This window comes from Linepithema humile, chromosome 1 (assembly GCF_040581485.1).
Source record: "Linepithema humile isolate Giens D197 chromosome 1, Lhum_UNIL_v1.0, whole genome shotgun sequence".
Taxonomy (NCBI): domain Eukaryota; kingdom Metazoa; phylum Arthropoda; class Insecta; order Hymenoptera; family Formicidae; genus Linepithema; species Linepithema humile.
In genome coordinates, this window is record NC_090128.1 from 32583271 (window position 1) to 32604527 (window position 21257).

Here is a 21257-nt window from a genome sequence, read left to right on the forward strand (position 1 = left end):
TTTTCTTAGAAAGAGCATGAAATTATTCATATCAAAAATCTATACAGAATACTCACGATGGCTGAGACGAGATAATCAAGATAACGATGATCGCAATTAGATCAAACGGCTAACAATAAAATTGATAAGCGTTTATTTAACAAAAAGTCATCATATCTAAAAGTGCAATCATGTCCATGAGTCATGGCCTCTCGAACACATGTGCAGCGCGTTAGGTTACTTTACAAGACAATTTTAAGGTTACACCGTGGTTTACCGACTGAAATTCAGCCGTTAGGCAATAATTATGTACGCGATGAATTTAGAAGACACAAGAAATGCGTGGAGAGCGAGGCGATCATCTTTCTCCACGAATGGACTGTGAGTAAAAACGCGTGGTCGATCGTCGAGTGAAATTGCAGGTTATGTTTGATGTCGTCAGCGCTGACAAGTTATCTATGACACATAGATAATTCATGCTTTACAAAAACTCGACGCGTAATTGACGAAAATTAATTAATCCCTCAGAACTACGCAGTTTCTCTCGCTGAACAGCTTGGGCTAAAGGGTCCTCACACGGGACAACCACTCGGGAAATATCTGAAGGAGGAGGATCTAGAGAAACTGCGGGACGAGCAAGTGTGTCAGTTATACGAATTAATGCTCGCAACAACCGGGAAGAATACGGAAAATAACACGAAGGAGAAAACGTAGTTACGTGTGTATGTGTTATTGACTTGCACAAACTGGAACTATTCAGATTCCCAATAGAATTTGTTCTCAAGCGAAAGCACGCATCTAAGTGCGTTTATTGTCGTAGAATCGTATTGTTATTGTAAAATGAAAATAAAAGTATATATTTATTATGCGACTTATAAGGCCAGTTATTTTTTCAATTTTTGTTGATTACATAATTTCGAAACTTATATCTAAACGAGTGTTACGTAACAATGTAATGTTTAAACAATTTAACAATGTAAAAATTTAAATAGATTAATTTCGTCAAATATTTATTTCAAACCCTCTTAAGATAATTCTTATAATAAATTGACAAAATTAAAAACTAATCTCCAATAAACCACGTGCTAGCCGAGTTAGTCATAAGCCGTAAAAGATCTCGGCAAGTAGTAAATTTTTCCATTTTTCCATTAGTAGTTCGTCGCCGATACTTTCTATCGCGTGTGAAAAATTCCGAAGATGAAAGCTTGGCGAGAATCAGCGAGTTTGATATTAGCAGCACGACATGGAGAAAAATACAATCACACAGTGTCACCTGCAATTGTAAGTACATAGAGAATTAAATAATACATATATATATATATATATATATATATATATATATTTGTTTTTTTTTTTTTACGTTCCATCTAACATAAGAAAAAAGCTTGTGTACAATCAACATTTTTCACTTTATTTCGTGGCATAGCTGTAGAATGATTCAGAAAAAAGTTAAGATAAAAAGTTTGGATTATATCTACTATGTATAGAATCAACATATCTTACACTAACCAATCATATGCATAACTGAATATATTTTAACATTTCTAATTTACATTTTATTATTGAGTATAACTTTTTGCTTAAATCTTTCATTTATTTCAATTTATTTCAGTATTTCAATAAATATTTCCATTTATTAAACCCAATCGATATATATATATATATATATATAAACTATACAATATGTTATTAATGGATAATATATTGTATGGTTTACACGATCGATTGCGAATCTGTCAAAAAGCATTTTCCCTCGATTTATTTGAACATAGAAAATTCATGATTTCAGCACAATTACAATCTACTATTTCTAAAACGTCATCAAAAATCGCATGCCTTTCCTTCATCATACGTCTTTCCGGGTGGCACCGTACATCCAGCTGATTCTGATATGAAATGGCACGATTTTTTTGCCGCCTTTGGTTTCGACAATGGTTTTGCATCTTTAATTCCAAAGAATGCGGAGAGACCGTCGATCTTTCGATCGAAAGAGAATGAGCTGCCCAAAGAGATCTCGTTACGTATTACAGCAATTCGCGAAACTTTCGAGGAATGCGGAATTTTGATGTGCAAACACAAAAAAGACAGCCATATATCTTCTAATTGGGCTCAATATATGCCAAGTAAGAAATTAGATATAATAACATAGATATAACTAAATCGCGAATTACATGATTATTGCACAAATATATTTTCTACATCTTTGACTTGAATTTTTTTACGGAAAACTAGCGGTTATAGGTGATTAAAAATAGAATCTATTTCTCCTCTTTCTCTGTTTTCTTTTAAATTGTACGAATTTAAAATTGTAAGCTTATTTCTTTGAACATATGTAAAGTTATTATTGCATTAAACTTTTTATAATTATAATCTCAATATAATATCTCAATTCTTAATGAATATAATCCATAATGTAATTTTTAGTCTCCAAAGATGAATTGCAAACATGGCAAAATAAGGTCCACAACAATGCCACAGAATTTTTTACACTTTGTGAAAAGTTGGAATGTTATCCGGATTTATGGGCATTATATGAATGGAACAATTGGTTGTCGCCGACGATGTATGAACCTAAACAACGTTTTGACACTGTCTTTTACTTAGCTTGTATGCCATCCATTCCTTATACCGAGTATGAAACAAGTGAAATAGAGGATTTAAAAGTGAGATATTTGACAATAATTTTTTATAATGACGCGTATCTTACGTAAGAACTAATCGCTAAAAACAAATTTAGTGGGTAACGCCAGAAAACTTCTTCTCTTCCTTGGCGAGCATTAAGTTACCACCACCGCAATGCTATGAAATTGCGACGTTAAATAAAATAAAGAATGTAGACACTGTGCTGGATCTGGCTATGAAACGCAATAAAAAAGGTGTGCAAAAATATTTTCCGGTAAGTGAAATATATCTTTCTACATAGAATTTAAAAAAATGATTGCAAAATATTAGATAATAAATATATTTATAGGTGTGTACACGTGTGAAGGATGGATTGATATTTATTTTGCCCGGAGATACAATGTATCCAAAGGAAGTTAGCTTATTGGAGAAGCAGGTTATTGATAAATCGGATATCACCAGTGATGAATTTCAAAAGATGGCACCGATAAAAAATAGATTGGAATTTACTGATTTATTCAAAATTAAATCAATTTTTTTCATTAATGAGCATAACAGAAATAATCATACAGTATTGCTAGCTAGTGATGGAAAACCGGAAATTAAAAACAAATTTTAATAATATATTATAATATATTATGAATATCAAAATATTTCTTTTAACTCAAATTTTTATTCTTATCAAATCTATATTTTTCATGTGTTGGACATCCAAAATAATAAAGTATTCAATCATTAATTGATTTAGTTTATTAAGTTAGCGGTATCAGCGGTGACATTTTTGTGATATTTAAAACTGTTAATAAATGGTATTAATGTCATAAATCCGAGTATATTACTATCAAAACTTTATTAATTATGCTGCAACCTTTCCAACAATTTTCTAAACATGATGTTATACAATGTGTGTACGCGTGCCCGTAGTCCATTTAAAAAATACCGCCTGCTGCGGCTAAAAATGCAGGTCTGTAAATGCATCTTAAAGTTTCTTCCGAATGTGAACAGAGTTTAAAGATATCGCGTGCTGGCAGCAGCGCCGCGCCAGGGCACGCGGCTAGAATCGGCACTGATATTTCTCTTTTTCTCTCTTTCTCTCTCTATCTCTCTTTCTCCCTCCCGACTCGGGCAGCGAATCGATATTCCGCTCAAATATTGACTCCACGATTGTGTGAGTGGCGCGCGAGAGATAGTCCGTTCTGTGCAGAGTCAGGCGGCGATGCTCCTTTAAAAAGCGTAGTAGTGTTCATCGAGTGCGCACGCGAGTGACAGACGACAGTACATTGCGCGGCGAGAGAGCGCCGAAGTTTCGGGAGTGTGACAAGACGCAAAGGGACGCGGTAGAGAATAAGGTGTGCATATAGAGTCGACGCCGCGCACGCGGATACAAGCAGTACGATCCCGTGACGACCGCGACAACAGCGAGGACGACGATTACGTCGGGCGACGGGATGGTGATTCGCAGCGGTGGAAATATGCTGCCGCAGGCGAGGACGAAGACGACGACGATGAGCATGCTGTTCTGCGGCCTGCTGGTGTGCCTCTGCGTCGGGTTCACCCACGCGAGCTTCGCGGCGGTCTTCGAGTCGACACCACCATCGAGTTCTTACGGAAACGATCATGGAGGTGATTTCAAATATCTCTTTCTCCCGTGTCTACTGCTTTCCTTCTCTTTCTCGCTCTCTCTCTATTTGTCTTCTGTCTCGCGCCGCGCCGTGCCGTGCCCTACATTCGTCATTTACCTGATTCGCGCGACAAGCGTCCAGGCGTGTGTATATACGTACACGCAGCGCGTTCCGCTGATCTCTCGGCTCGTCGCATATTGCGTGCATTGAGGCGGTTTGCTTTTTCCGTCATCGAGAACGATGGCGCGGCGGTGATTGCGACGGCACATCGCAGGTGCGATCAGACGGTCGTTTCGTCGCACCTGCGGCCCGCCGAAACTGTTATGGCGTTTTCATTCGATCGTGCATGCCTGTGCTCCGACGTCTCTCGCGTTTGCACGGCACGACGAGCGTAGTTGAGCGTGGTCGCACTGCGCCCAACCCGGTCGATACGCCGCCGACGCCGCCGCCGCCGTGCGAAACGGGCGAGGAAAAAGAAAGACGGCTATTAACCCCCTGCCGCCGTCGAGAGTGTTTTTTCTTTCATCTTCGAGACGGGAATGCGAGAAATTTTAAGTATGGAAGGAGGCCGAGAAAAATGTGGGGGAGTCCGTCGGTAGGACCCAAACGTGCTTGGACCGACTGCGTTTGGATCTGTTGATGTCCACCGACGAGTTTTACAGGGCCTTTGGCGTGACGTAATGAAAAAGCTGTCGGGACGCTGGACATATTCGGAGTGAAGTCCTTGACTTCTTTCAGATCTTCCGCGTTTTCGTTAAAAGTAATTCGTGATAGCATTAATTTGGAGTGTTGTTAATGCCTTGAATTCTTATCGTCGACACAGTGGAATATATCCAAAATATCTAATGCTCCAAATAATCAGTTTTTCGTATAAAAGTCTACAAAATTGAGGAAATCAAGGATCACTTTGCATTGATATTTCCGACTTAATGCAGTACCGAAATAATTATCTCGAATAGTTAATTTTGCATAAAATACCATGCCATTCTAAGATTGCAGTTTCGCATTTCGCGTTAACAATTCCGCCTAAATTCGTCGAATGCCAAGAATAACCGGGTTATGCAAAATCTCGCGATACCGCTGAAATTTATTCGCGTATTCGTAAGCGGCACAGCAATAAAATGATCGAAATACAGATGCGTCTCGACGCGATGCAAGGTTGCCTATCGTTGAAAAGAAATGTAATGACGCTGTTTCTTTTTTTGTTTGTTTGCGCTTAATGTGGTTCCCTTTTTTCGTGGAGAGTGATCGACTGCAGCTTTTTGCAGGCTCGCGTCTGCACCTGATATAAACAAAAAGATGGATGACGTTAATATGTGAGGTGATAGACCAAACAATGCGCGATGATAGACGACATAATATTACTTAGATGAAAAATATTGATCGATCTTTTTATATTACAATATAAAATATTACATATTGTACACATGATATACTTTTTCAATAATAGTTTATTTTCTCTTTCCCTATATTTGTATCTGTTTTTATCTTATATTTCATTTTACATTTTATTTTCTTATATTTACCTTGGAACAAAAATATTAACTTTTCATATTGTTATATGGAATATTATTATAACTGTCAAATTGCATTTTAAAGTATAAATATACACCGCTAACTTTTTGCGTTATTTTAATCATAGAATTATCAGCATTTAATATTTCACACTAAATTTATGTCTAACGCGCACGACAAAATATTCCAAAAACTTGATGTAATTTTATCCTCTTTAATTAAATATACTTTTCGCGTGAACGGGGACTCGGACCCCTCTAACAATCGCTCGGATTACGATCATTCACCGAATGACGGTGTTAGTCATGCCTGTCGGAATAACAAACGGGATGTGAATCACGTTAGTGTAAGAGGAGCTCCGTCGCGGTAAAATTAGACTGATTTCGGGTAAAGCCTGACGAAAGTAAAGTGATGTGAATCTAATATACCCATCGTCTCAAGAGAGAGAGACAGATCATGTTACGCGCGTTAAAAATATTTGGATGCATCCCGCGTAGAGCGCGATCGTTAATTATTCCTGATCACACGTCGCTAAGATTAGAAGAAGGGCCGCTTCCACGAGCGACGTGCCGCGATATTGTGATTCACAATATTTAAAGTTTTCGAAGCTCGCAGCAACCCTGCGTCCCATATAACGCGTTTGCGTGTCGCGTTAATTGAATTGCATTTTAGCGGCCCTCATATTCTGATAGAATAGCGTACGTCAAAGTATATTTCGCTTACAAACAGTTAATTAACGGATCGCGATGATAATCAGTTGGTGAAATTTAGGTATCCCATCTATTGAAACGAGCATTCTATTGCGACAACCAGGTTTCAAGCGTCGCAGCAAGAGAGACGCGATTATTAATTAAATGATATCATCTACTGTATAAGCTTTTTTCTCAGCTTTTGCTCGTAGCTTATTTAGGTTATTGTACAATATTTTAATCTGATGTTTTTTTAATGAGAAAAATATTTTATGCAATCCTGCGTTTTGTAATTATTTTCATTATAAATTATTATTTTACACTAATGAATAATAATCAATTGCTGAGGATCGTTTGTACATGTTACATGCCATCCTTGACATAGAAATCGTTTTTTACATTGACAGTACAAAACTCGTATTATCAGTAAAATATTGTATAATGACTATAAGAACGCGCGATATATATAATTTTATTCCGTAGGCAGATTCTTATAAAGTAAAATGTCAGCTTTGACACGTTCGATGTCGCTTATAATTGCAAGATAATCGTAAAAGCGCATTATGCATACGTTTCATAATTGACTTTCATGCTGCGATCGAAAGCGACCGCTCATAAATAATTACTCGGCGCTCGTTTAAAATATGCGCGCATTACCTTCGAATTATAGTCGCGAAAATATGGAAATCTGATGTTAACAGATAATTCGTCGGTTTAGCGGAGCGAACTTCATCAAATCGAATTTTCGCTCTCCCATTTTCGCTATAAATGTCGCAATAATTTCCCTGGAAATTCCTTTCCAAGATATTTCGAGTCCTATATGTAATATTTTAGAGATAGATCTTTTGTGGAAAATATGTATATAGAATTGATTTTTCTTTTTCACAAAAATATCAGATTATAGTACTAGAAATTTTAACAAATCTCTCAAATTAAAATTGTATTGAAATGAAAATACATGAAAGTCAAATGATGATTGTAAAACAATTATTATCTGCTCTGATTTCTTAATTTTTGTTTAATTTGCAATTTTTAAAACTGTCGCCGCTTCTTTGGATTTCTGTCAAGGAAAAATCTACTGCAATTCGGACGCAGGATCTGTCCTTTAAATGTAATCCGGTGGTTCTAGGTCACACCGTGTCGCCGAGAAGTTATGCGGGGAAATGCGGATATTAGTTGTTGACTACTGGCTCAAAATGCCAGCGTTAGTAATTAACGGGAGTAATTATGAGCCACCGTTGCGGACGCGAACGAGAACGAACGTTCCTCTTCGTCCGTACGCTACAGTTGTTTAACGCTTTTCTCATTATTCGTACGTTGAAGAAGTTGACAACCAGTTAACGAGCTGCTGCCCCTTTTGTTTCACTTAACCCATTTTCCCCATCGAATTTCAAATTCTTCCCTTTCTTTCCGTGCCCGCGCGGACCTCGAATATTTTTCAGCATTTTAATTAAAGAGTTCGCTGTTATATACGACGGTGAATTTTACCAATATTTTCTGCAACGCACGTTAATCAAAATTTTCCAGTCGATGTTAAAGTGATTTTTCAATTTTTAATGCCCTGCTGAAAGCTGGAAATCTACATCTGCGAGAGATTTACATCAGCAGAAATATAGCGCGAGAGCTGTTTGACGTGTCCTTTCGAGCGATGAAGTGCCTCGTATAATCAGCGCAACTACATAGCAGGACACGCAATGCATTTTATTGGCTGAAATATGATATGCTTATGCAATTATATGCAGATTCGTGCGCGAACTGACCTTAATGCCGATTTCGTTCCGTGCGTTTAACGAGGGGTCCGCTCCGGATGCCATCCGTCTCTCGAGATAAAGTTGGCGAAATCGTGCTATTCGTCTTCTCGACGAAAAACGAAACCGTAAAGCGAGCCGAAAGTTCCAGCGCGAGAAACGCGAGAAACTTTGGTTGTCACAACTCCGTTAGAAATAGCGAAACCGGAAACGCCAGAGGCGGTCCTTTTTCATTTCGAACGCGGAACGAGGGGATGTCGACGGTGCTGATTAGTCACTAATCTCATGTATGTGTATTTTTGCAGCTCCACGGCTGGATTTGGAGAGCCTCGAGAGCGGATATCACGGTCTGGTCAAGGAGAATGAAACTCTGGTCGAGGTCACGCCGCAGATTCGCGCCCTGGGAACGAAGGTCTGCTCTTTCCGCATCGCGAACAAGCATCACGGCGAGGCGCCGTTCGAGATCGTCCTGAAGGAGAAAGGCATGGCCGAGTTGCGAGCGTTCCGGGTCCTGAATTGCGAGAAGCGCCGTAATTACAAGTTCGATATCGCCGCAGTCGGCTGCAACGGAGCGCAATCCGAAAAGTGAGTTCTGCGTATACATGGGTGCGTGTGTGTGTGTGTGTGTGTGTGAAGGATCAACATTACTCAACATTCATTCTGAAGCAGTTGCGTGAATTTTTATACGGCGCGAATAGCGCGCGAATGTAAAACGCGTTTATTCAAGGAAACTCTGTGAAATAAAGTAAACTTAACGAAAGTAGAGCGGCATGAACGGTATGGTGCAGTTATACCTGAGTTTATAATCGCTAGAGTCGGCTCGGTTTAGCACGCAACTGCTTCGGCGCTGAAAGAAGTTCTCTCTATCGTGTGATGCCCCCGGCACTCAGATAAGCTAACTAGAAATTTACACTTCTACCTCGGATCTTCTCTTCATACAAGGCAGTTATCTTTTTTTTTTTTGCTGTGCACACTCAGATAAGTGGAAGGAAACTTCCATTAAAAGGTATTCAGAGATAAGAGAGATTATAAGATGATACATAGATATAATTATTAAGATATAGTTCACTTTTTCTAAATTCTGAACATATAACATGCTGAATTCCTGCATTCTTAATGATGACACATGATGTATTAATGTTAAAAGAAAAATTCCACGAAATCCATTCATGATTGTATTATACAAGGAAATGCATAACAATATCATCCCATTATATTTCAAACTAAAGAGGTTAAATATTTTATATCAATTTCTGCATTTCTGTTATGTTTATAATTTAAATTGCATATACGTTTAATGATATAAACACAAATTTTGTACATCATTATACATGTTATTATTAGACATTATTGTCACATTATATCGCTGCACGTTAATCTTTGATGTTTAACAAGTTGGAACGAGGCGTACTCCATAAATCGCACTGTATCGAAAACGTATCATCTTACCCCGTGTTTATCTGCAGTTAAAGTCATAATAAGTCATCTTGCGAATGTGGGTCATCGGATCGCGCGTCGCGTCTTATACAATGCCAATTTTTCTAGCTCACGTTGGCGCACCGTGTACGCCTCGCTAAATGTATCGACTAAATGAGGAAATAACTCCCGACTCTTTGAGTGCACGAATTTTCTCATTACGGGGTTGTGCGATTTTACGCCCGCTTGAAGCGATAACTGCCGTCTATTCCCTCGCGTCCGCTTTCGCGTTCACTCTCGATCTCTCGCCTCGACAAATATTACACATGTCTCTTGAAATAAAACATTACTGCATTCGCGATCGTAACATGCGATGAAATACGAGCAAAGCGAAAGGTGGAAATTATGACGTATAGAGAGGTAGAAATATGAAACATGGTTGAAACAGGTGATTTTGATTTTTGTTACACAGACAATTGCAAAAATTTGCAATTGTAATTGGACTTGTAATTTGTATTTGTATTACATATAAAAATCATGTTATAAATTCAAAAGTTAATTATAACCAATGAAATTAAATCTGTAATTTCACTTGGCAAAAACAGGTTGTTTGGTAATAATTTATTTAGCAGGTATAATAAATGTTGCGGCGTTTCGGCACAATTAGAGTAAACAGAAAGTCAATTTCACAAAGGTAATTTACTGTGAAGAGCTAGTGCCGCGACTAGTCCGCCTCGTTCCCAACCGTCTCGGAATCTCTCTCTCACCTCGCCGAATCGCCGCCAACGAATGGCAGATCAATAGTGAAACATCTCGTGTGTATATATGTGCACAATGCACGATGCTTTTATATAAAAGATTTCGCGGTGAATTTTTCATGTGTCGGAAATGACGCGTCTCTGAACGAAATTTTACTTCGGCGGCGGTTATGGAAATTACACGATATCGATCGGCCGGTCCATCGCGTGGTCGAAATCGTTATCCGCGCCGATAATGCATGTCGTAATTTCTAATTAGGATATATCCACGTATCCACCCATCCGACGTATTATTATGACATTAATAAGGAAGAGTTAAGCGAGGTCGCTATCGTGCGCGACACGTTATCCGATTATATATTGTTCCGTTTAGAGGCAGAAATTTTCGTCGCATTGATTCCGCCGCGTCTAAAATTTCAAACGCGAATAGATTCCGAATGTAACTCGAACACGGTCGCACTATTTGAGCACGTGTTTTCGGCAATGAAACAATTTTGAGTCTCGAAATTCAATCCTTTCGCTCCGTACGTACCGGTCTCTGCGGTATCGCTTTATTGACTTTTCCGTTATACGCCACATATTAAATTTCCGATACCGCTCCAAAGCCGACACTGTCATATAAATGTTTTATATTAAGTATATCGACAGCGTTTGCTCGGCTGTAATTCTTTTAAATCTCTCCCCGACGGGCATATGGAATAAATGCATTTTACTGTTAGATCAACCATTGAAACACATGGTTTCCTGCGTGGGCATCGCGCCGCTTTGTAGTGTATAGAGTTTCATTGATTCGAGAAATCATTACGTTGAAATCTATTACAAAGATGATGTAAAATGATTTTTCGAATTAATGAAGCGTATATGTATAGCGAAACAGTTTATAGTATTTGAAAATTTAATTCGAAAATCATTAAAATAGTTTTTATAATAAACTGTTTCAAATTTTTTATAGATTCGTGGAATTGTAGCGTGAATTTTCAGTTGTAATTTTATATCCTGAAATTATGCTTTTAAATAAATAAAATCTGATCATTATAGGATGATGCGTTTGTACTGTAAAGTTTCAATTTTAATTCAACGCAGAGTTTGTTCGAAAATTATATAGCTTTGCAGATTTTTAAAAATAAACGTGCAATGAGGCAAAAATAAAAATAAAACTTTATAAACGGAGAGAAGCACGTAGGAATTTGAAGGATCTAGCGCTCTAGGCTTTGTCACGCAGCATGCACGTTACTGCGACGCATTGCTATCTCCGTAAGAAAGGACAGAAAGAGATCTATACATATGCACGTTTCGATTTCATTTCCAGTGCCACGGTTCATATTACGGTGGTTGACGTCAACGAGTACGCGCCGCAATTCCTGCAGCCGGCCTACGTCAGCACCGTGGACGAGGGACGCCTCTACGAGGAAGTGGTCCGCGTCGAGGCGTCCGATCGGGACTGCACGCCGAAGTTTGGCGACGTTTGCAAGTACGAGATCCTCACTGCCGATCAGCCGTTTATCATCGATAACGAGGGCGCGATTCGCAACACCGAGCCCCTCGACTACGAGCGCTCGCATAACTACATTCTCAGCGTGGTCGCTTATGACTGCGGCATGAAGCAGTCGGCGCCGGCAATGGTGACGGTCAAGGTGAATCGCGTATGCGCTCCCGGATGGCGGGGTATCCCCGAGAGAGTCGACTACGCCGCCGGAGTAGGCTCGCAGCCTCTGCTACCGTCGGCGCGGCTCGATCTCTGCGACGCCCCCTGCATTCTGCGCAACGTACGCGCCACCTTAACTTTGGCCACTGATCACATCGGCAAAGGTTGCGACCGCGACACTTACGGAGTTCGCAGCCAGCGAAAGTTATGCGGCGCCTCGCGGGACAGTGTGGACCTGCTGCCCACACCGGGACCCACGACCTCCTGGACGGCGTCTCTCTCCAGGGATGAAGGCAGAGAGGCCGATGAGATCTTCGAGTTCGACGGCGTGGACTCGGCCGCGATCGTGCCGAACGACGTGCTGGAGCACAGCCTGGCGCAGAAGTTCACCATCGGCGTCTGGGTCAAACATCGACCGCGTCCGCGGCAGGATCCGCATGTTAAGGAGCATATTTTATGCGCTGCTGACGATCACAGTAAGTTTTCACGTAATTAATGTTAAATAATTAATGAGATTAATTATGATATTAATTCTGCTCCGCGCGTTATAATATGTGGCTTTTCTGGATTTATTACACATTTTATGAACTTATATTAAAATATAAGAGTAATTATGATAATGTAATAATTTAATTAGAATAATTCTCTCATGACAAAGATAATTCTCTGACATTATAAAATTTCGAAATTTCAAAGAGTAATTTTGTACCATCGGTTACATTGTACTTGACGATTACCATATTGTTATAATTACCATACTCAACTCTGCAGTAAGGAGGCAGGGGAAAGAGCTAAACTTTATAATTCCCATTTCCCAATATCTGAGAGAGACAATAATCATTTTAGGCACGTGATAAGAACACCAGTCGTTTCCACGTCGGTGTTCGTTAATATAATCGTTGTTAGTAGAATACATTACGCGCGGCCGAGAGTGCGCGTGCTCAGGCGTTAAAATATACACGTTCACTCCCGGTCGGAAACGCCGGGTATTATCGTCAAGTTTCGAACAAAGCGGCTTAATCCTTGCGCGGAATGAATTTTGGCAAGAAATCAGGTCGCGCGCGCGCGCGCGCATTTATTATATAGGTCGTTGCGCTCGCTCTGCCGCGCGAGCAGAGTTAAACTCGAATATTCTACCCTATCTCTACCCGGTTTGAAATACAAATCTTTCTAAATACCGACCGGTCTCCATAGACGACGTGTAATCCTCCGTTATAAACGTCCTCTCTCGTCCTTTTACAAGCTCTCTCTCTCGCCTTTCGCATTAAATTTCTCTCTCTCTCTCTCTTTTCGCCTCTAATGCCGTTGCGCGTTTCGACACTTTATTACGCGCGGCGACGTCGCGAAAGGTGCAACTAACGCCACGCCGTTTCAATTACAGAGATGAATAGACACCATTACGCCCTGTTCATAAGGAACTGCAGATTGATTTTGCTGCTGCGACGCGACTTCTCTGAGGGCGATCCCAATATCTTCCGCGCCGCCGAATGGCGCTGGAAGCTCGGCCAGGTGTGCGATGACAAATGGCATCACTATGCGATCCAGGTGGATTTCCCGCGTGTCAATCTGCTCGTCGACGGCGAGGAGTGGCGCGCCGACGAAAAGAACCCCGAAGTCATCGACGACTGGCCTTTACACCCGGCCAAGGGCGTCAACACCACCCTGGTGGTCGGCGCGTGCTGGCAAGGCTCCGAGAACAAGACCAAACACCACTTCCGCGGCTACCTCGCCGGTCTGTCCGTTCTGGTCGGCCGAAACGAGAAATCGGAAGTGCTTTCGTGTCTACGACGCTGCCAGGAAGGCATCCACGTGCCGCCCATGGACCTGTTGCAACCAGGTACTCAATTGCTGACTAATTCCGACATGACCGAAGTGCGTATCGACGGCGATAATCGCACAAACGTGGAGACACTGTTGCGTCGCATCGGCTATTCCAACACCCGGCGTTTCCCGACGCCCGGTCGCCGTAACTTCCGCCTCGACACGACGATTGTCTGCGAGGGCAGTGAGAACACGCCTCTGCCGGTGCCGACTGTGCAATCTTACGTCACCGTACTACCGCCACCGAGACCAGGCATCACCGTCAACGGCACCGGTTACGTGGCCAGGGAATACGCAGATTTCCGGCTGGGAGTGCGCGTGTTTCCGGACGCCCGCGTCACCGCCGGCTCAGCCGCTCGTTTAGACGCCTGCGCCGTCAGCGTTTATCCGAGTCTCAATCCGGATCACGAAAGTCTGGGATTACCCGGCGACGCCCTATTGGCGTTCCATGACATCTCCGCCCGCGTCGACCGGGACGGCGTTGTTCTCTCGGGCGCAGACTCGCCCTACAACTACCAGCAACTCATCCGTCTCATCATGTATACGAACCGCAAGCCGGCTTACTATCTCGATCGCGTCTTCAAACTTACCTGCTCCGAACTGAGCGGTCGGTTTGCCAGCAACGAGTACGTTCAGACGTTGGCCGTGATCCATCCCAAGGAGAAGACGACCGTCGCGCCGCACACGACGCCCGGTGAACCGCCCATTGCCAGAATTATCGAGCCGGCACCGGGTCACGCGCAGCTTTCGCAGCACCACGCCGACGTGTCGGACGAATACGCCACAGCCGCGCTTCGCGAAGGCAGCAAAAGCACCAGCGCCGGCCACAGCCACGCCGTGACAATCGTTGCCGCCGCCTGCATCGGCTTCTTGCTGCTAATGGCGGTGGTGGGCGCCGCGCGGGTCCGCGGAGCGGCCAAGCGACGACGATCCGCCGGCGACGAGCTCGCCGCCGAGACCGAGATGGCCTGGGACGACTCGGCTCTCGCCATCACCGTGAACCCGATGGACAGGTTGACGGAGCAGGAACAGCCCCACCAGAGCCCGCGGGACGAAGACGTGGACGACTCCGGCAGCTCCGACTCCGAGGATGGCTCGTTCCGGGACGACGATCTCGATAGCTCCGACTGCGAGAACGACTGCGACCTCAGCAACGATCGACATCGCAGTCACAATGCGCCGCACGATCTGGAGTGGGATCATCGTGACGTTTAAATTACATTACTATCTCTACACTGAGCATTCACACATCCCCCTTTTCTTCGCGTGGCATTGAGAGGAGTACTGGCCGCGTGCCGCTTTCTTCCGCAAAATTGCTCCGTCGTATAACCGTTCTCCTCGGGATGCGCGCGATACGCCCGTATTACGGACACGTTTCGGAAGCATGCCGCGAAGAAGCTATCATCGGTTTCGCGAGCTCGTTCTATAGAGTTTCGGATCATTGTCTACGGATGTCTCTGGTCGAACGCGATTTGCACCGGACAGATCGACTTCTCGAGGAGGTTCCCTCCTCGCGCATCAGATATCACGACGCGTCGTTAAGAGATTAGAATATTTACTACACTTTCGAATCTTAGAATATAGTGTATTAAAATTTTAACATTCTTAAGCTGCTCCGCACACCGCTCGATCGATTCTCTAAACGATTATTATCTCTAAATGTATCGCGCGAGAGCGTTATCGTATTACATCCGTCCCCCTTCCCTTTGTAGACGACGTCGGTATAATTAATAAAGTAAAAAAACAAACAATAAAGAGGAAACGACAAAACGGCATTCAGTTAGTACTCGTCTTGAGCGCCAAGGAAAAGCTGTAAGAGTGCGGGACGCTTTACCGAGTAGTTGAAACTCTTTCTACCTACGAACACACGTCGTTGATGTTTGGTAGAATCGAAAAATACACACGCAAGAGATACTTAAACATCGCCGGGAATATTTCCGACGACGGAGTATTCACGACAGTTATTAATTTATATTCTTGACTCATCATTGGTAGTATTTAGGACAAGGGGACTTTTTTCTTTTATACTCCTAATTATCTCTCCTCCTTTTTACTCTATTCTACGGTTATCGCTATTTTATTGTACTAACGCTACGATCATAGCTACTTTATCGATAGTTGTTTTCGTTATTATTATTACTATTACTATTACTATTATTATTATTATTAATATTATTATTATTATTATTGTAATTATAGGCAGGATGGCCCAGTAGCATAGTTTTTAAATGCAATACAGTGCTGAGCCGACTCTTATTCTTCCTCGTCTTCTCGGCTAAACTCTGTTATTCTCTAAGGCCCACACGCATTTGATCTCATGAATAAAATTCTCTCGCAATAATTGTGTCTTTCGTATTTCGATCAAAAGCGTTCACGGACACGAGCTGATGTAAACGAAATCAGCGGCTAAAATGCGCGTGGTAGATAAAAGCTGCTTGCTTCGGTATAGCACGGGCTGAGCCTGGGCCACACGATACTTGCCCATTTTTCCATTTCTACTTTTAAGTCGAGATGTTTCGCCTTCGATCCTTTTTTTTTTTTTTGTATGATGTTTCTTCCTGGTCGATCTACAGAGAAGATAAAAATTTAAAAAAAAAAAAAAAAAAAGGAAACGTTAGTAAGGACATTGCCGCGCATTATATGATAGTGCTTCGACGTTAACATAATCGGTACAGCATCATATCCGTATATGTGTGTGCGCGCGTACACATGCGGAAGCGGCCGTAAAGCGACGCATACTCGGGGACCCATTAGTCTGTGAACACTCGGAAAAAAATTCAACATTTGGCAAGAGAACAATCTACACGCGAGCGGATGCTTCATATGTTACGTAATTTTGCCCGGTATAAATATTCATTTCTAATTATAATTGAAGTTATCTGACACGTGAAGAATCGGCTTCTAACGTGGATCATTTTCCCTTTGTCCGAAGTTTCTCTGATTTTCCCACAAGTGTTCACGGATTAAGCAGCAGGCTGCCCGTGAGTGATTATGTGCGCGCGACACGCACATACTCTACATACACATATGTACGGCGTCCATTCATTATTCTGTGGTGAGAGTTTGTCTCGCAAACTAGCAGACGATTATTCTAAAATAATGCGCAGCGGCTGGAGGAGCCATCGAGCGTGCTTCTCTCGCTTTTTTCCCCGACACTAGACGCGTTGTATTGTGCAATCGCTCTTTTCACAGAGAAAACTGATTTTTACGTGCCTTTTTAAGCAGCAGTAGTTGACGTTGAATTCTCTGCTCGTACGTATATTTTAATAGAGTATCTCAGGCCGCGTTTTTTCGTCAGTGTCCCGTCGACGTCGATGGGTTCCGTATTTTCACGTATCGTTATCGAGAGTCTTTCGCGATAGCGCAGTTTTCGAATACGATAAACGGTAAAAGTTTCACGTTGTCTCCGCGCGACGGCTCCCATCGTAAACTTTTGCAATCGCTGTTTTGATGCGATCTCGACTCGTCACCGCGTACTCGAAATGCGCTATTGCGAAAAGTTCCGATTGTATTTTAGACGTTTATCGTTAAACGGCTGTTAGGAGTTAAGAATTGGACGCGTTCATCCGGGCGACGTCGCGCTCACGCCGGCGGCTCGCGGAGCGTTTCCGCTCGGTGCGACGCGCCGTCGTCCGGCGGGCCGTCACGAGTCTATCGGCGCGGCACAATGCCTGTCGATGGTCTCGTGTCGGAGAACGCGTCGCCATACGTGCAATGATCCCATCGCAGGGTACGTTAACTCTCTCTCGCACTCTCTCTCTTTCTCTTTCGTCGAAATGGTGACACGACGACTGCGCATTCGGTATCGTCAACTCGCCGCAAAGTAATGAACGGATCCTCCCCCCCGTGTGTGTGTATGTGTGTGTGTGTATGTCTGTTTTTGCGTAAATCTAGAAATTATACCGAATCGTTCGGCGGAGGCACCTAGTACCGGAGAACTCGCGTACGGATATATCTATATTCATATAGGGAGAAGTAAAAAAAAAAAGAACTATGAACAATTTATTTTTCCAACGAGCATATCATATCATTTTTATAAGGTATTCGTCGGTACACGTTTTTTGGGAAAAAAACTTTCATCAATGAGCGAACATCCCGCAACGGCGATCCGCGGTTGCGAAAACATACGTCACTTTGCCCGTATAAAGAGAAAAAGAAAATACGCAATTTCTTTCTCGTCTCAAGGGATAGATTTATTTTTTTCTTTTTCAACTTATCTCCGTTCCGATTAGAACGATATACCCTCACTTACGCATTTCTCCGATTCGCGCGAAAGCAGATACTTTGCGAAGAATTCGGATTGTTCTTAAACGAGAAAGCGGAGGTCGATGACTCTGAAACAGAGAGAGAAAAATATACAAATCGTCGATCGTTTATCTGTTCCTGATAATACCAGATCGCATATACACTTATACATATACGTAAAATGCCGGTGTGTACGCTTGCTTTTGTACCGTTTTTCCTTTTTAGCGTTTTTCCTAACGCCGATTTATTATATTGCAAGCGCGAATCTTATCGTAATGTAATCTCGTATTTTATAAAGATCATAATTATACGACGTAATTGCATCGTCACATAGGACAGGAAAGTATCAATGAAATCAACTAAACACTCCATGTGGAAGTGTCCGGAAAATCGAACGGAGTCGAAGAAAGGATCTGGCCTTTATGAGTGTGTCTAAATTAGCTTACGTAAATGTACACACACACGTTAATATATGCGTTAATCTACGAACACACAAGCGTTCGTAAGTGCATGGTGAATTATACAGTTTGGGACATATGGAATTTCCTATTTCGTTTGATCGTCATACACGCGATACATTGTAACAATACTCGATCATCGTATATTACGGTATCGTAATGACATCTTTAAATGCATTACGATGTCGAATATGATGAGATCTCAAAAGAGCCCGTAAAAGTTGAAATGAAAAAGGTCTCTTGCAAAAAGTAATTCTGCTCGATAATCACGTGAGGGATCCCTTATTTAAACAGTTTTTCGTTGATCTCGACATTGTCGTCTATTTTTGTATTTTTTATTTGAAAAGTTATTCTCACAGAGTTTATGAGTTGTTTTAGCATCTAGAAAAAATATACTTTATGAGTCTTGCTTTAATATCTAAAAAATATATTCCTCGAATAAACATTTTGATTCTGATTTTGAAATTAACACCCATATATAACAAAATAAAGTTTTGAAAAAAGATGACATTTAAATTATATATAAAAGATGAGATATTTGAAATTCAAGTGCGGCGTAATTTATTCAATCAATAAACACTGCTTTATAAGGGATATCCCAATCAGCTGTTTGCTGGCACTTTTTGATATTCCGAGCGAAGCATTGGGAAATTAAAAGTCTCTTTCGATCAATAATCAAGAAATCAACAAGACGGAAAAGACGCGATTTGGAACACGCGAGTCTAATCGGGTGCGCGCACCTACTCTAGAGATGTACTTAATTATTGATTAATGGGAAACGGAAAAAAAACTATGCAGAACAAAACCAACTAGATGATACTATTATATAATATATATACATAAAAAAAATATATCTAAGCTGTTTGCAAATGATGATATAAAGAAGGGAGCAGGAAAGAGAAGGGAAAAAGGTAATGAGAATTTGTAATGTATTATTGTGTATTTTGTAGGCAGCTAGAGCGTGTACGTATACATATGCACAGGTATCGCCCCGGTGTACGTATGTATATTTACGTATATAAATATACATACTCTCCCTATCCCATCCCTCGTCTCACTTATATACACTTACATATACGCGTGCCGTTTTGCCTAAAAACGGTCAGAGGAATATTTTGGATTTTACGAGAAGAATGGGAGAGCGCTCGGAAAAGCCGCCGGGGGCTGCAACACACGCCGGATCACATTTTCCGAATCTCCGAAGGAAAACCCCACTCGTCTGTCCGACGAAGCGAGGGGCATTCTCTTCGGGGCGCATATTACACATCACCGACGCGTATCGACTTTTACACAGACACACCGACGTATCTCGATGCGACGACATGTGAAACCGTGCATGTATAGACGCGCGCGTATAAAACGAGAAATTATAACGCTTCGCGGAGCGAACGCTCGTGCCATTCGTCTGATCCCCCGCTTTCAGAGCTTGTCTTCTCTTTTGGAGCCAGCGAATGGAAATGTAAAAAGATAGACATTCATCTTACAGCTATTCAGAGACAGAGCGAGAGATTTAGCGGTGCGGTAAAAATTTTCCCTCTGATAGCTCCGGAACGTTCGCTAATGAAATTTGTTTGAATTTTTGATTGATGCACGTTACGCAATTACGCGAACAGTTCGATTGTAATTGATGTAACTGATTGATTTCGGCGAAACAAATCCAAATGGAAAGTACGAAGCTCGTTAACCGAGATCGGAATATATATTTTCGCGAGCGATTCGTTCTCTCATATTTCTGATATTGGAAAGCGCGACTAAGCCAGTATATTAAACGGGTATAATGAAAAGTATATTATATTTCTCATTATCGAGCAATCACTCCAGAACTTCGTTATTATTTCTCGTTATATAACGACGCTCTAAAGAAAAAAAAAGGAGAGAACACAAAGAAATGGCGCGTAATAACGTTACAAACGTTAACAATAAAAAGTAAACGATAAATTGCACGGCGACGGTGTAATGAGTGAAATAATCAATTACTGATTAGCTAGGCAGTAATGGAATATCATTACGTGCCGACTAAATTCCCTCCCATCGCAGATTGATTGTGTGTTAACTAATAAGATTAAGTAATATAGTACAGTTAAGGAATTTAATTATTATGGATAAATAAATAAAAAAAATACTATCTGTATGCTAAGCACACACATTTCAAGCCGTAACGTGACGTATGGCTAAAGGCAATGTTTATGACTTAAACGAGTCTTTAATTTTAATGTGACACACTGAGTTACTCGGCGCGTCTGCACCGCGACGCACAGAAACGTCAAATTACCTTGTTAACTCTGCAAACTGAAAGATCGTTCAAGAGACAAAAAATGGAGTATTAGCAATAGCATAACTATACACATGTACACGACACAAGATCACGCGCGGCCGCATATACACGCTGCACAGGCTAGGAAAAATGAAATACTATCTATAACGACATTATAAATAACATTAAGACGTCAACTGTATTTGTTTAATAAAGATGTACATTCGACGTGCGAATTGACCATTGTGTAACCGGCAGGACACCGTAGTTCACAAGTTTCGTCGCGGATTTGAGAATGACGATTTACATTTTAACGAGATCAAATATATCTTGAATATTTTTAATAGATTATTCTTACACTTGTGCGATATGGGATTTTGGAATGGTCTGCCGGTTAAAAATGGACATTGAATTATTTTTATTCTCGCCTACATTGCCTTCACATCCGTCCCATAATCCGTGACCCTTTCATTTCCGCGTAACTA

At 41.6% G+C, this 21257-nt stretch overlaps 2 protein-coding genes across 8 annotated transcripts; both read left to right on the forward strand.

Annotated features, from left to right (window-relative positions):
• Window positions 1–55: 55 nt before the first annotated feature.
• LOC105679456 (succinate dehydrogenase assembly factor 3, mitochondrial-like) lies at window positions 56–3426 on the forward strand. 7 transcript variants are annotated; one of them, XM_067346993.1, is made up of 7 exons: window positions 260–401; window positions 508–701; window positions 1132–1260; window positions 1769–2102; window positions 2404–2642; window positions 2717–2875; window positions 2951–3426. In XM_067346993.1, exons 3-7 carry the CDS (start codon window positions 1177–1179, stop codon window positions 3218–3220), a joined length of 1086 nt encoding a protein of 361 aa, XP_067203094.1. In that variant the 5' UTR covers window positions 260–401; window positions 508–701; window positions 1132–1176; the 3' UTR covers window positions 3221–3426. The 7 variants fall into 7 exon arrangements, with proteins under 7 accessions (XP_012234925.1, XP_012234924.1, XP_067203095.1 ...); XM_012379496.2 differs by lacking the exon at window positions 260–401 and having other exon boundaries at window positions 413–701; XM_012379497.2 differs by lacking the exon at window positions 260–401 and having other exon boundaries at window positions 413–701; window positions 1135–1260.
• Window positions 3427–3660: 234 nt separating this feature from the next.
• On the forward strand, window positions 3661–21000 carry Cals (calsyntenin-1). The gene is made up of 4 exons (XM_012379479.2): window positions 3661–4224; window positions 8481–8760; window positions 11659–12470; window positions 13376–21000. Exons 1-4 carry the CDS (start codon window positions 4050–4052, stop codon window positions 15028–15030), a joined length of 2922 nt encoding a protein of 973 aa, XP_012234902.1. The 5' UTR covers window positions 3661–4049; the 3' UTR covers window positions 15031–21000.
• The last annotated feature ends 257 nt before the right edge of the window (window positions 21001–21257 follow it).

Coding starts and splice junctions, on each gene's coding strand:
- LOC105679456 (XM_067346993.1), top strand. CDS start 1,177: ATGAAAGCTTGGCGAGAATCAGCGAGTTTGATATTAGCAGCACGACAT. Junction 2,103..2,403: donor TTGGGCTCAATATATGCCAA/GTAAGAAATTAG, acceptor TGTAATTTTTAG/TCTCCAAAGATGAATTGCAA. Junction 2,643..2,716: donor GTGAAATAGAGGATTTAAAA/GTGAGATATTTG, acceptor AAACAAATTTAG/TGGGTAACGCCAGAAAACTT.
- Cals (XM_012379479.2), top strand. CDS start 4,050: ATGGTGATTCGCAGCGGTGGAAATATGCTGCCGCAGGCGAGGACGAAG. Junction 4,225..8,480: donor TTACGGAAACGATCATGGAG/GTGATTTCAAAT, acceptor GTATTTTTGCAG/CTCCACGGCTGGATTTGGAG. Junction 8,761..11,658: donor AACGGAGCGCAATCCGAAAA/GTGAGTTCTGCG, acceptor TTTCATTTCCAG/TGCCACGGTTCATATTACGG.